The sequence below is a fragment of the Coffea arabica genome, chromosome 4e (assembly GCF_036785885.1).
Source record: "Coffea arabica cultivar ET-39 chromosome 4e, Coffea Arabica ET-39 HiFi, whole genome shotgun sequence".
In the NCBI taxonomy this organism is placed as follows: Eukaryota; Viridiplantae; Streptophyta; class Magnoliopsida; order Gentianales; family Rubiaceae; genus Coffea; species Coffea arabica.
In genome coordinates this window covers 5,674,177-5,689,191 of record NC_092317.1, presented here as the reverse complement: position 1 = coordinate 5,689,191, position 15,015 = coordinate 5,674,177, and the positions used below count along the sequence as shown (strand labels likewise).

General features: G+C 35.9%; 2 protein-coding genes across 3 annotated transcripts; both read right to left on the bottom strand.

The window, feature by feature from the left end:
• Nucleotides 1–317: 317 nt before the first annotated feature.
• LOC113742695 (protein CASP-like) lies at nucleotides 318–11,113 on the bottom strand. Of its 2 annotated transcripts, XM_027270603.2 has the most exons (19): nucleotides 10,812–11,113; nucleotides 9,651–9,761; nucleotides 9,305–9,483; nucleotides 8,280–8,429; nucleotides 7,490–7,578; nucleotides 7,238–7,347; nucleotides 7,021–7,115; nucleotides 6,397–6,452; nucleotides 5,595–5,760; nucleotides 4,417–4,509; nucleotides 3,732–3,860; nucleotides 3,460–3,579; nucleotides 3,123–3,203; nucleotides 2,453–2,560; nucleotides 2,186–2,329; nucleotides 2,001–2,102; nucleotides 1,466–1,545; nucleotides 666–758; nucleotides 318–560 (listed from the first exon to the last, which is right to left on the bottom strand). In XM_027270603.2, exons 1-19 carry the CDS (start codon nucleotides 10,897–10,899, stop codon nucleotides 500–502), a joined length of 2,055 nt encoding a protein of 684 aa, XP_027126404.1. In that variant the 5' UTR covers nucleotides 10,900–11,113; the 3' UTR covers nucleotides 318–499. The 2 variants fall into 2 exon arrangements, with proteins under 2 accessions (XP_027126404.1, XP_071903468.1); XM_072047367.1 differs by lacking the exon at nucleotides 1,466–1,545.
• A 1,398-nt stretch (nucleotides 11,114–12,511) lies between these two features.
• LOC113741650 (protein PLANT CADMIUM RESISTANCE 7-like) lies at nucleotides 12,512–14,196 on the bottom strand. The gene is made up of 4 exons (XM_027269235.2): nucleotides 13,943–14,196; nucleotides 13,764–13,835; nucleotides 13,174–13,383; nucleotides 12,512–12,818 (listed from the first exon to the last, which is right to left on the bottom strand). The coding sequence occupies exons 1-4, from the start codon at nucleotides 14,088–14,090 to the stop codon at nucleotides 12,733–12,735; spliced, it is 516 nt and encodes a 171-aa protein (XP_027125036.1). The 5' UTR covers nucleotides 14,091–14,196; the 3' UTR covers nucleotides 12,512–12,732.
• Between the last annotated feature and the right edge of the window lie 819 nt (nucleotides 14,197–15,015).

Below are 15,015 nucleotides of genomic sequence, written 5' to 3'. Positions count from 1 at the left end.
TTTGTGCTATTACATTGGATTCTACCCCTGAATGCACACGCATGAGAACATGAAAATTTGTGATGCTCTCTATGCTCACAGATAAATGAGAAAATTTTACGGTACTCAAATTTCATTAAGTTTTAACCAGCATTGTGGCGTGATTATTCAGACGTCTTGGCAGATCCTTTGGGTGCTCGGATTAAAGAGTTTGTTCCTGAGGACTCAACCTAAGTGTTAGTAGTTCTTGATGGACTCATCATACACAGTGTATCTCCATGATGAACTTTAAGCTAATCACTAGACCATTCAATGGAGCAAAATGAAAGACTTGGGACTGGAAAGGGGAAAATGTACTCTTACCCAATGCGGGAGAATAAAAGTGCCGTCTCAGTATCCCTATTTACACCGCGTAAAAATACTTACATCAACCAGCTTTCTATGTCTACAATTGAATTTAAACAAAAAAAGAACCATCCAACAAGGCAATAAGAGAATCGAGAACAAGTATAAAAAAGGACTATAATGCGTGAGGAAGATTTATGTTTTTATCTCCAAGCAGTGATTCCTCAGGACCATTGCTGCATAAACATAGGAGACGACGGACAGTTAATAACCAACCATTGGGATTATGAAGAATTATGATATTCAGCAAAGGAGAGAGAAATCAGAACCGGTTGGAGTACCTCAGGTGGCTATATGCTGACATCCTATACAGACAAGTGAAGACTAATACGTGCAACCCAATCGTATAGAAGAATGCAAAGGTTCGAGCATATCTGCAAGGCATTCAATTGTTTCCCTTTAGCATTATCAGTGTGAATAACTCAAATGGTTGACTAGAGGATGAAGGATTTGTATGTGCTGGCACCCAAAAAAGAGAAGGTAAATGAGAAAGAAAATAGCTTGTTTATGAAACAATTAGCAGTAACCATTACTCAGGTTATGTACTTATAGCCAGCTATTCAAAATGGTCAGGCTGGCTTTAGGCAGTCGCAGACACGATACAATAACCGAGCCTCTTTGAACATAGACTTTAGGTTGTAGTAAAAAGTCATAGACTCAAATGCAATATTTATTGCCGAGAAAATATTTTAGTCTAAGCCTCCATCAACACTAAGGAACTTCTAGCTGCATTTGCCAATGTGCTGGGGGTTGTGAAGATAAACAATTACTTCTTTCTTTCTTTTTTCAATCCCTCTCCACACCCTCCCAACCCCAACTACCAGGCCCAAGATTCAAACCCTGGACCTAACAGCACCGAGGACTCTTAGCACCATCCCCTGGCCAGCCAGCGGTCCAACAATTACATTAAGCAAGATCTATGGTTAGATGCAAATTAGATAATCAAAGGCCAAAATATACAGCAACTGAACTGGAAAGGATTTGCATTGCACCTGAAATTTCTAAATGCAAGGGACCATTTTAGAGCATTTAGCATATTTTATTTACATTTAAAAAACAGAAAAGGACCATCGAAGCATACTTGTTACCGAGAAGAAACCGTCCGCTGCTAAGAGTAATTTTATCCCTTAAGCCCAGTTCCTTGTACCTTTGATCTCTTTCCTAAGCATGGTTTAAAAGGAAGCAACAGAAAGAAGAAAAGAAAAGAAACTAGGTAAATGATTTATGACAAGGAAAACAGAAGCAAATTAGGAGAATAGAATTAACACATTGCGTAAGGCCATATTGACACATTTTCTTCTGTGAAGATGTACGGTTGAATAGTTTGACGAAGTTTCAGAAATAAAATATAAATATCACAACTGCAAAACAGGACATAAGCAAGTTAAAAGTGACACTGTTTACGAACCCAACTTCTAAAGACGAAATCCTGCAATAGAACCGCTGAACATAACACAAAAAGAAGACTTTTTCCCTCTTTGATTCTAGACTTGAAAGGAAATCAAAGCTAAGCTCCAAACACAACATTATCCTCCATCGCAAATAGAGAAGACGGTATATACACACACACACATATATATATAAATGAACCAAGGAAAAGAGAGAAGTCAAAAAACCTTCTTTGAGAATGCTGCAAAAGGATTTATATCGTCTTCATAAATCTTCTTATACTTCGATTCCACATCAGAGCTGAAACCACTTTCTAAATCCTCGGCATACTGAGAATTTCAAGTTATTTTAGATTTTTTTTTTAATAAGACTAGAAGCAAGGTATATAGATAGATGAGTTGCAAAAAAGCACCTTCTTTGATCCTCTTGAAATTACTTTTTCAGAATTATAATCCTGAACATAACGAATTTTCCCATAGAGTTTAACATTATCTGCTTTTGTTTTCTCAAGTTCAGCATTTAGCATCCCTATCTTCTCCTTCAGCTGTCTTATTTCCTGCAAATGTCAAAAGTTTAGGAGACCAGAGGATATGCAAACGTGAACAAATTACACTGCTTGCTAAAAGATAAAGGTGGTAAAATATAGGAGTTGAAATACAAAGAGAAGCAACTAAGCAACCTCTTCAGTCTCTCTCAAGCGTGCCCGGAAACGGTCTCGTTGATTGCAGATCACCTTAAGCATCGAACTTTGATCTTGATCTGAGGAAACATGTCTTTGTTCCGTGTTCTGTTAGACAGAGTTAAATTACTGAAAATTGTCATATTCAAACGCCCAGAAGCAGAACAGTTGAGATCAATAAATTGTTAAATTAACAAAGAATAAAACAATGAACATCTGGGTGTATTAGTTGAGTTTGTTCTGCCAAAGAATCTGAAGAGATGATCTTTACTTTTTCCCTGAGGAAGTGGGACCAATAATTGGAACCATTCAGATAAATTGCAGGTTGACTAGCCACTGCTGGCACTGATGTACTTCATGCAATTTTACAAATTGTCAGAGATAGGCTTAATGCTAGCCACTTAGCCATTTTTAAAAGTTTAACAAGTATTAATGCATGCCAGATGAATCAAATAAATGCCAAACTCACTGCACCTGTAGAAAAGACTATTTTAAACTAGCTTTATTAGAGAGAACTTCATACAGGAAGCAGGAAAAATGTACTTATAATCCATCTATGCTGCGCAGTTTAGAGAATTGCACAACATACTTTTCCTCAGTAATACTTTCTATTTTATTTTGCAGGGATCAAAATTAAGGGAGAAATTGATAAAAGAGGTACAAATATAACCTCAGATGGTTGTGACCCTCCAGATTCCGATAGATCCCAATCTTCAAATAAAGTTCCCTTTGTATCTTTTGAACCATAACCCTGCATTATATGTAAGAGAAATAAAATTTAGATAGGAAGTGATTAAAAATGTCAAAGTCATGGTATTTTATTCCCCAATATGCAAACCAACCAAACAAGTTTAAATTTCGTGAGATTCTGCTTAGTACACAAAAAAAACCATGATTTTATCCCAAAAACAAGAGACTTCTGATACGACATACGACAGCATGTAAAGTCCTGTTTATATTAACCATACCATCACTATTCACTTATTTCAGTAAAAATTTGCCCTAACCTTTAGTATATCATCCTCTAATTTCTGTATTAGCCGTTGTTGTTCATTGACCTTTGCAGTTAATTCTTCTCTCTCGGCTTCAGCTGCTTCCAACAAAGATGTCTTTTCTGAAAGCTTGACCTGACAGTTAATAGGTAAAAGATAGAAGTCATTCTCTGATAAGTTTTCTTTTGTTCAAGTGCAAGCACATATAGATCACAATGATGTTTAGCAATTAAAAAGATACTGGGACCATTAAAAATTTCAATATCATCCATTTTGGAACTTCATACCTTCAACTGAGTAAGTTCGTGCTCCATTTTCCGGTTCTTGTCAAGCAGTAGCGACTCGAGTTTGCTCATCTCTTCTCCAGTGGTAGCTACTTCCCAATCTTCAGCCTCAATAGAATTATAGCCCACAGCCTTAAATTTAAAATGAAATTGTTGATAAATGAATGAAAGAATTTATCAAGCAACAACCTCAGTTGTAATCATGAGAGCTAAGATGGACAAAGCAACTGATGGAGAGAGTCAGAGAACATAGTTGGACCACTGATGCCTTTAAATCTTCCAAGTGATGTCAAAAGCCATAAAAACTAACACAACATGCTGCAATCAGATCTAACAGTCATTTCATTTTTCTGAAAACAAGTTATTAATCATCATTTCCAAATTAGAACTTTTTGGAAGCAAATTAAAGGAAAATCTGAAAATCATTCATACTGACGTTGACAAAAATGTCCAGTCTTTGATAGGGTCAATGCCTTATTATCCAAATTTCAATTGCTTACATGAAGCAGTGGAGCAAGACGAGAAAATCAAAGCACATCGACTATGTCATGCTCAATTTACTCGTATTCCTTCCTTCTATTTTAAGAGTTCTCTACCCTATCATTTTCCTGCCTGTCTTTCAACTGAAAATGTTCTAATTACAATTACCTGAAAGGATGACACAGAGTTGTAAGAGTGAGTTAGGTACCTGCAAGATTTTGACCTTTTTCCGCAAGTCATCAACTAACTTTTCTGTTGGCCTTGCCTGAAGCTCCTTTTTCATCTCCTCCAAAATAGTTTCCTTAGGTTCAAAAGAGAAAAGATGTATGAAGGCAAGGAAGATATACAAAAATTAATACCAACATAATTATAACACTAAGGTGGTTAGAGTGCAGAAAAAATAGAAGAACTACCACAGGACTCCAATTTGGAAATTTTGACAAATATAGGTCAACAAGGCCTAAGTCTAAAACTTTTATGGCACAGAACCAATTAGAAACTATTTAGAAGGAAATGAAACAGTTTAAGACAAGGAAGAATAATCTATGCAGGGATAAGAGCATATATAGCAATAAGGACAGATCTAAGATTGTGTATGACAACCTTGAATTCTACTAAGACCAGGCTAAATTATTGAATCTTGGATCTCAGTTTCTCACAGAGGACGGTGATACAATTTCCTCAACTTCCAGCTCGAAAAACATGAAAAGAAAACCAATCCTCATTAAAAATTAAAAAAAAAAAAAGAAAGAAAAAAAACTCCAACCACTTCTATTATATTTGTTCCGATAGTTGATAATAAGTCTGGCCAACAAAGAACTAGGTATAACCCAAAGGGTATGGATTTGATTCCCCCATCTTAAGAAGGGGATCAAATCTTGCCACGCCTCATTCCCTAGGGGCTTTCCAGCTTCCAACCTCCCATCCCTTCTAAAAGGAAAATTCTTGCCAAAAGCAAAAGTGTACTTATAGTATGTCATAGAACTAGCATTATAAAATTTCTCATCATATTTTTCCAAGGGAAAGTTATAGTACCCTTCCAAATCTTCCATAAGTATCAAGAAATATATTTCTCCCATGCATTAGACTACACTCAAATTCATCATCAACAGAGTTAATCCTTTTCTAGACCGATTAGTTATAATCAAGCCAAAGGAGGATGCAGAAATCATGTCCTCTTTTATCTCTTAAAGAATTCTTGGAAGCAATATTACATCAGCTACTAGACCTCAAATTAAGGAACTATCTGTAACTTATTGGGTTACTTGACAATTGCAGTTCTGTATATCATCAAAGACTTCAAAATTTCAGTCAGGAACAAGACCACATAAGGAAACATTGTTGGATAGCCCCAGGGATGGGATGGGTCAAGAAGAACAGGCATACCTTCTCATTAAGCTTAGTATTCAATCTCTTCATTTCATTTATGTGCTGCTCTCGCTCATTTGCTAAGGTGGTTTCAAGGTTGTGAAGTTCCATATTTAATTCAGAGATTATCTTTTCCTTGGCACTAAGAGAATTCTCAAGCATGCTATGCACGTCCAGACTGTCACTGCAAAGAGGCAAAAGACGATATTAGACCAGGTCTTAGTGAAACAATTGTTTACTCAACAACATACAGGTATGGATTGAGCAGAGAAGCAATATATCTTCACCAAGCACTTCAAAAATAAGAGAGTGTTAAATATTTTCACAACTGATAGGTACTTTAAAGTCCTTACTCAACCAGTGCGTTCCATTCTGACTATGGCCTAACTAACATCAAGTTTTACACCTACAAAATTATGCATCATGGCATAATTCAAGCTTATATTCTTAACAACACTTTTGCTCCATTTCCACATTTCTCTGGCAATCACCTCTTTAACGAAAAAAATAATCTGTATGCATTCTGTGACTTTGATAAATGGAAGCTTTTGTTATAATCCAACTTGCACATAAATCTCAGTAAGTACAACAAGGATGAGACAGTATTGAAACGTAACAAATCTTCCCTGATTAGCAAAATAATTTACGTCTGTTTTTCTGTACTCAGATAATCTTCAAATCAAAAAATAGAAAGGAAGAACAATTCCAGTTCTCTGACACAGTAGTTATACATCATTGGAAGGCCCGCATTAATAACATAAAAAGAATTACATAACTCTCAAAAAAACAAAAGAAAGATACTTCAAGGAAAACTATTCACCTTTTCTTCTGCTCATTATCTTCATTTGATGTTTGTAACTGTGACTGTAACAATCCCTGCAGCAAATTCCAGTATAAGAGAATGTAAACTGACCAATTTAAATTGCAGGAACATAAGAATTCTGTCAGATGATGACAAAGCTGAGAATATGTAATGCCAGCTGAGTAAACCCCTTTTAAGACCATATCAGCTCTCTGACTAAGATAACTTCCTAACGAACTGGAAGATGAGTGGTAAGGAAACAGCTATAAGAGTGTCAAATATGAAGGACCAAGTATGGTAACCACAGAAAGCAACTCTGGATACATTCACGAGGATCCTCGGTCATGTTATTGATTTTCTACTGTTCTTCAGGGAATTTATATGGGATAAATGTGGGTTCAATTACTATAATGATATATGGTGTAATATGGCATCACAAAACATTTTACAGCATTCCCCTACTATGAACAGAAAATGAATAACTGATGATAACTGTGGTCAATCTTCAAACAAGCCCAGACTGACCCAAATTTTGATAAAAGAACAATCTCCAACCAAACACACATGCCATATTAGTGGCTGAAACTAACATAAAAGGATGTCTTATCTTTTTCAAAACAAAGAGGGGATCCTGTCACACACCTTCTCCCTCTCAAGACTAAGAAGCCGAGATTGTGCACGTTCAACTTCGTCCATCAAGAGATTGACTTCTGATTGTTTTGCTGCTCTCTCTTCCTCTGAAATGGACAATCTTCAACATTAGGAACAGTATATTCACGGATTTTCCAAAACAATCTTCCAACTTTCAATCTCTCATTCTGTTACATTTGATTAATGAATTGTGACAGGCCAGTAAAACCTGATTGTGCACGAACTTCAAACAACTGGCTCTGTGCAAGTTCATGCAACTTTTGCATGGTAGAGACACTGTCTTGGGCTTGGCGTAATTGATCTTGCAACATCCGCTCCCTGCATCAAGGGATAAAGCAGTAATACACTTTTTTTTGGGGGGGGGGGGGATACAGTCCCTTGACATGACATAAAAACTAACATCAACTAATGCATTAATACACTAGCTGCTTGCGATTCTATGACACCAGGATGATAATACCTTTCCTTCAAAACCTCCATAATTTTTTGATTCTCTTCTGCCAAACTACGTTGCTTGATCTCCACGATTTCTTTTACTTTTTCTTCCATCTAAATTTATAGCAGAAAAAGACGATCAGGACAAAAACATCTATATTAGGCACCAAAAAAAAAACACACACACACACACAAAAAAAAAGCCAAATTAAACTAGACTACACACCCCGTGATGAAGTGTAAAAACCTGCCATATTATCCACTAGCATAGATCCTCTATTAGTCAGGAGCTTATGTATCAAGTCTTGATCACAGGAATAATGAAAAAGGAATTTACTGTAGATTAAAATAAATATGGAAGCTAACAGTACAGGGAGATATTGAATGCTGTGAAAGATAGAAGAAAATCCTGGACGCAGCCAAAAAGTATCACAAGCAGAAATAGAAGCAGAAATTGAACTGGTTTACTCTAGAAAGCTCTCCTCCAGACACTTCAATTGCTTACTAGATACTTGTGACAAGAAGAAAAAACTACCACTGTATGAACAACTAAGCATAATAGGAATTTCCACCCATAATTAGATATCCTAGATCATATCACAAAAAGTAGAAAGTCCACAGAAAGAAGTCAAAAGATGGACTGAAGAAAGGAACATAAAAGTAAATTGCACAAAGAGGAGGAAGAGTCTGATTTGTCAACCTCAATTTACACCACCAATTGCTCAATAATAAAAAACCTAAAGCAGACCAATGCACATATTGCTCCAAAAAGCATAAAATGGAACATATGCCACATTATATAAAAAGATTCCAACCTGTTGTTCTAACTGGCGGGTCCGCTCTTCAAGTCTTCGTATGGTTGCCTGTTGGTTTTTCAGATGAGTTGCCTCTGTGCGGAATTCCTCAAGCTCAACCTTCATCTTTCGGTTCTCTGATTCTAGTTCAGACAGCTTTGAGTCTTTCTCCTGCAGAATGATCACAACAATCACTAATCCATTAGAAAATGAGTCTTTGAAGACTGCTAGGTTATGACACAAGCTCATCATCAGTTCCATCGGTTCCACAGTCATGCAAAGACCTCATCAATTCTATGAAGGATATAGTATGCAGTAGCTTTTGTTTCCTGGTGCTTCTAATACAAATAACATACATTGAGATGAAATAGAACTTTCATGGTACATGATTCTAATTAGCTAAAAGGAAGAACAGCTTAACTTTGTTAAAGTATGCAGCAGAGCTTTGGTGTACAAAGCTTGTATCCCAACTTCTAGAAGTTAATTAGGAAGCTAATTTTAGTCCTTTTACTAGTAAACTTCCATATTGATTGGATAAGTGTTCAAAAGTTACTAATCTTGCAGACAAAGAAAGCTTTCAAAAATCACATCTTTTACGAAGCCTTCTGTGAGAATATTAAGGTATTTCATGCACTCTACGATGTCCATATGATTTCCATGACAGCTGTTGAAAAGGTGTAGTAGTTATCAGGAGTTAAATTTCTTGCACCGTAAATCCAACTGCTATTTTGGCGGCTTATCTATTACTCTGCCATAGGGAAGCCAGCGAAGTAAGAAAAATAATAAGATATGAAGCATGAATTTTATGCAACATAATCATGAGATCGTTATTCCGTCTCTCATTATCCGCAAGGCACACAAATTTGACAAACTGATTTTAATTTCAAATTCTACGTTCTTTTCCATGTTGAGAGACAATCAAGTATCTTCTGCACTCAACTTCAAAGACAAATGGACTTCAGCTACATGGGAAAGCAGAATGATACTTCACAAAATCTCAAGGAAAAAGACAAACAAGGAAAAGTGAACAGACAACTTGTACTTACTGCTATTGAAGCAAGAACTGGATAAGGATCTGGTGCTTCATAAAGCTTCTGATAAATGTTAAGAAATGAATTTTCTCCAAATTTCGCCCTCTTGGTAAGATTATCAACTTCTTCTTGATATCCCTTGAGTAAAGAGTTAAACAAACTCAACTTTTCTTCATTTGAAGCTTTCTTGAAGTCTGTCAACAGTATATGAAGAGAATTTCAGAAAAGGTCATCAAAAAAGATATATTAGCAGCACCAACAATTTACACCGATCAAGCGATAGGAGCAAGGATCTCCTACCATTCACATAAGTTAAAACTGAACATCAGGGACTACAATAGTGACCTGGCAAGTATAATACCTCTAGTACTCTCAGCGAGCTTTCGACGATTTTTCTGACTGTTCTCCTGATTCTCAGCAATCCTAAGCCCTTGTTCATCCAGAATGGCTCGTTCTTTCTCCAGATCAAAATCTGCATGATCAAATGATTTATAAGTGTAAAGTTTTTCCAATCAACCCAGCCAATACAGATCCATAAAAGTGAATCTTTACTTCAAATTCAAATACAAACATCCAAATCTTTTTAACTCTGTAATTTCACATGCAAGGAACTAGAAACATTTTTTTCATTCATACATTAACCATGGAGTGTCTGAAATAGGAAAATATGACATATCAAGTGAGGCAAGAAAATAGCAACACCAATGAAGCAGAACATATTGTCCGATACTACCTCATTAGGTTGTAAGGTAAAAAAAGTGGCTAGGCATGTTTAACAAAATTCTTGCAAATATTTCCTTATTCTCTAATTAAATTCCTACCAATTAGAGCAAAACTAAGTTAAAGCACAAATCTTTCATACACCAAAAATGTAAAGATTATTTTACATGGGATGGTATACATGTATGTCACATTTAACAGGAGATTTAACACAAATTTTCACACTCTAAGAGCATAAAAGACTACCCCATTGCTAAGTTCCTGCTGGTGACACTTCATCATCTTCTGAAACTAATAATGCAGAGAGGTATTACCCAACATAGCAGACACATGCCACATACTTTGCTTACTGAACTAGATCCAGAAATACAAAACACAAAACTTACACGCGGCTCAAACCAAATACTAGCTAATAATGAAGCACATGCTTGCTCCTTTATCAAGGCACTGTTGATACTAGCTTGATTCGCCTCCGCTAACTTGTCCAATTTCCAATGATACTCAATCATTTCAAACTTATACCTAGGAGTTAAATTTCTAACTGAAAAATCCCCCAGGTTTGAATAGAACTTATTCCAATAAGAAAAACTACAGGATTTAACTAACATTACCAATCTATTCTCGAACTAATATCCAAACTCACACAAATCTTAAAACTCAGTGAATGATAACAAAATTCACTAAAAAAAATGATATCCCAAAATTCTGATTAAATCAACTATACAAGTAATTGCATTTAACTAAAAACAAGAGCTGCTAAGAAAAGAGGATTATATAGTACTCCTGCATTAGAATGTTGTACCTTTCCAGAAGCTGGCGACAGCGGGAACGGGAGCCGAAGAAGCCGAGTTGGATTTCTCTCTCTCCGTTCCACCTTGCGTGGTTTCCATTGCTGATCCGCCTCAAAGCTAAGCTGTTTGCTCCAATTAATATCTGACTCTCTCTATATAATTAGATTTTCAGGGATGATTTTTTCCCCTTTTTCAGTGTATAATATAAGGATTTTGCGTGAAATTTTGAGTCTTCAATTGGAGAGAGTAAATATTTGAAGAAGAGTTAACCAGATTTAGTTTGAAGAGCAGAAATCCGTCTGATTAGTTTGGCTATTAAGATCTCGAGTTCTGATGATATAAATGAGATGGTGAGTTTTGTTTCTTCAGAATTAATCTTCCTCTTTGCTAACCGGCAAGAGAGGAACTGGACCTTCGTGGTGGGGAAAGTGAGATTGGGGCCATTGGGCCAACCACAAGGTGGATGGGCTTCCTGTTGCCCGGGTTCCAATTGTCAGCCTTTTATCCAACTTTTTTTTTTTTTTTTTTGCTTTTTTGTGAATTATAAATACTTTGCAATAATTTTTTTCCTCAATTAAAAAAATGTTCATATTCTAATTTCCTTTCACTTTGAGTCCTTCATCGCTGTGGTTTAAGCATTGGGATATAAGGTTTAAATCCCCCAATGAGTTTAATTAGTAAAATTAAAAAGGTCTTTGAGAATCAAATATCAATTGATGAGGGGTGACGGATTTTTGTTTTTTGCCTTAAAATTGATCAAAGGCAATATATCTTTATTCACCGTCAGACTCCTTGCTTTCCTCTTTCTCAGTCTTTGAACAATAATGTAAAATAGCGTTTGCATTTCTCCATCTTGATGACAACTTTCTTGATTTCTTTTCCTTTTTAAAAATTATGTAATGTTGCCTTTGTATTTCTGCATTTTGTTGACAAATTTCTTGATTTTTTTTTGGTTTAGTTTATGCCTCACATTATTGCCCAATTGATTGAGTTGCACTAGCTGGCTTAAATTAAATGGAAATGCATTGGGGTTTAGCAAAAAACAAATGGGTCTAAATGGGAAAATGTTTTGAGTAAATCTTATATACACTGATAGTGTCTACACAATCACGGTTGGATGCACGACACATATGTAAAATTTGGTTTTCAAATTCAAATTCAAATTATATGTCATACATCCAATAATGCAAGTGTATACACTGTCAGTGTATAGAAAATTAATTTAATGTTTTTTTCACCCAATTTTTCTCATTTGGCTAAAGAGTTTCTCATCTCGTTTAATATTTAAATTTTGTCGTCTTCATTTTTTTTTAACCCAGTTTAGTTGTTAGATTTTGCAATTGAATAGGCACGAAAAGACTCAACGTTAATAGCGTAATGATGAACCAAAATGTAAATTGTAAAGTTCAGTGGATTTATTTTCAGTTTTTTTGTGTACGATTAAAATACGTAACATGGCATCATCTACAATTTTTATTTTCAAATATAATTTCATAACCCCATTTACGTTAATCTAGTGATCCTCAAATTTTAAGATTAAAATGTGATGGATTTTATGCTTAGTAAAGTAGTGTACAGAGTTGAAGCTTAAGAACTAAAGTGAGATATGAATTTCAAGAAAATTTAGACAACAAAGCCATAATCTTTAGGGTATTCCTTACTCAAAGTGAGTAAACTAAAGATCATGCAAGCAAAAGAATTTGGACTGAGATTTGTTGAAGCTAATTAAAGCGAACATACTTCAATATAACATTCTTTCTTTTTCTTGATAAACAAATGGATATAAATACAATCAAAGCACAGTCAAAACACAAACTAGTAATGAACGAGAAAGCAATCGTGTTAATGCAATTGCTAGAATCCTTGATGGTAATCATACTAGTTAAGCACACAAAAGCAGAAGGATCCCGTGCTTGAAGGCCTGAAAGCTGGCTAACGATACATCCCGGCTTCAAAAGTTGGGGGCACAGTTGTCCTGACCGCGAGTTGGTTCCATCTCTCAACATTTGCTATCCATCCTTCATATTTGTTAATCAACAACATAAATTACATAAAGAAATCGCTCCGTATACTTTTATATAAAAAATAATAATAATGTCGGGAGAATCATTCCTGAAAAAAGGTAGGACAGTGCTCGACTCTAAATTAGTCGGAACATAATCCAGCCACAAAATATCGAAGGATTTAAACCAAGAAAGAAAAAAAAAAAACAGCTATATATAGGAGTGTTATGATCGAACGAAAGACAATCTTGATCATATATATATATAGGTTGGACTTTAATCTGAAGAATGTATAATTCAATTGTTAATTCAGTCTATAATATCAGAGACTAGATAGTGTGGTAAGGATGATGATGTATGGGTTGTATACCGTGGGAAGGGTCGAGGCCGCGATTCTTGAGCTCTCTATATTCTTGGCAGACAGCACAAGGGAGGCAGAAGCAGTGAACAAGGCAATCGTTGCAAGGGTCTTCGGAGAGATTGAAGTAAGCCCTTAGTTTGGTACGATAGGTGCATGAGTAACATGATGCGCACCCAACATGCGCCAGGCAGTAGTATATGATCCCAGCTTGAGCACAGGCTGCCCGTAATTAAGCCCCCACAGGCACGTCGTAAGTGAAAATAAGGATCAGAAAACTGATCAATAATAGTACAATCGGGGAACATTACCCTATCCTATATATGGCTAAATTACATCCAGAAATTAATACCTCTGAATAATGTGTTGTTAACAGTTAAAAAGATTACTCTTTCTTTTACTGACAGTGTCAGTGTATACACTGTCAGTACTGGATGAATAACAATTATATAAAATTTGAATTTGAACTTCAACTTTTACACATGTGTCATGGATTCAACGGTGATAGTGTATACACTGTCAGTAGTTAAATCTTTCAATCTCATTGATTTTTACAAAAAAGTGAGATGATAAATAAACTCTAGGGATGTTCAAGAACTTACATGTGGTTCCCTTGTCAATTATTTCGACATTCCTACCGAAAGTGATGCAGGGACAGCAACAGGTCACGCAGCCTACGAACAAATCATACAACGGTTAAACAACATTTGAAGCTCACAAATATACTGTATTGTAGGTTTAGAACTTGTATCTTCGAGGGAATATTGATGATTGGGCTTACAATTGGAGGTATCTTCAAAGCAACCACATAAACCAGTTGACCACGGCCCGAGTGCACTAAATACGGCAGCCACCGGAGCTGCATGCGCAGGCTGCTGCCCCATGTTCACGGCGGATTTTCCATTGCTCTCAATGTTATTCGCAGACATTGCTCGCAGCCTCGCGCTTGATTGATTCCCAGAGGAACTGTAGAAAATTAGGTTGAGTTGAGACGAAGGTTAAAAGAGCCCTTGACCAAAAATATGAAGGGACATTAATTAGGAGTGTTGATCACAAGGGCAAGTAAGATAAGGTGATTATATAAACAGCAGCTAAGCTCAAACATCAACGTTTTGAACTGATTAGAACGTTAATCTTGGACTGGTGGAGGTTCATGTGATATGCAAATACAATTAAGAATTGTAGATCGTGCTTGAGAGATGATCTTTCTTTTTTTTCTTAAAAAAAAAAAGTAAGAGAGATTGTCCTGTCATTTTATAAATTCTTCCATATCATTGTGGAGTTCATTAATCAATTTGCATGGATGATATTGGTTGTCTACCATAACCAAGTTGAGTTTGAACAAGTCCAATGAACTTAAATGGGAAACATATTTTCTTGGTCAATGGAACATTTTTGGGGTCAATCGGCTAAAGAGATTATACAAATTTGCTCCATTACCAAGATATAAATAATAAAGGAAGCCTGAGAATTAGATACATGGAAGGCATCGATATGCTCCCAATTCAAAGTTGCCAAAGATGCTTTCCTACTTAACATCGCCATGCAAAATTTCAATTTTAGAAAAGCTTTGAGACAAGACGACATCAGAGTTTCAAATTTTGCGACAAAAGAGTCCATAAAATCTGCCACTTCTGCATTTTGTTTGCAATCCTTGTTTCTCTCTGGTTAAATTTAAGGTATCAAAATGCGAAGCTTGCAAAATTTCTTCTCTCCACAATTTGAAGTTGCAAGAGCAATAGTCTTTGAGTCGTCTATACATGTAGGCCCTGATTGAACCTTTTTTACACCAGATTTCGGCGAGTAAAAGTAAGTGAAAGAAACATGCAAGAATTTATCATAACAGAACCATGG

Coding starts and splice junctions, on each gene's coding strand:
- LOC113742695 (XM_027270603.2), bottom strand. CDS start 10,899: ATGGAAACCACGCAAGGTGGAACGGAGAGAGAGAAATCCAACTCGGCT. Junction 7,579..8,279: donor CCCGCCAGTTAGAACAACAG/GTTGGAATCTTT, acceptor CTATAAATTTAG/ATGGAAGAAAAAGTAAAAGA. Junction 561..665: donor TCAGCATATAGCCACCTGAG/GTACTCCAACCG, acceptor ATGTTTATGCAG/CAATGGTCCTGAGGAATCAC.
- LOC113741650 (XM_027269235.2), bottom strand. CDS start 14,090: ATGTCTGCGAATAACATTGAGAGCAATGGAAAATCCGCCGTGAACATG. Junction 13,384..13,763: donor AATTGACAAGGGAACCACAT/GTAAGTTCTTGA, acceptor AATTACGGGCAG/CCTGTGCTCAAGCTGGGATC. Junction 12,819..13,173: donor CGGCCTCGACCCTTCCCACG/GTATACAACCCA, acceptor ACAAATATGAAG/GATGGATAGCAAATGTTGAG.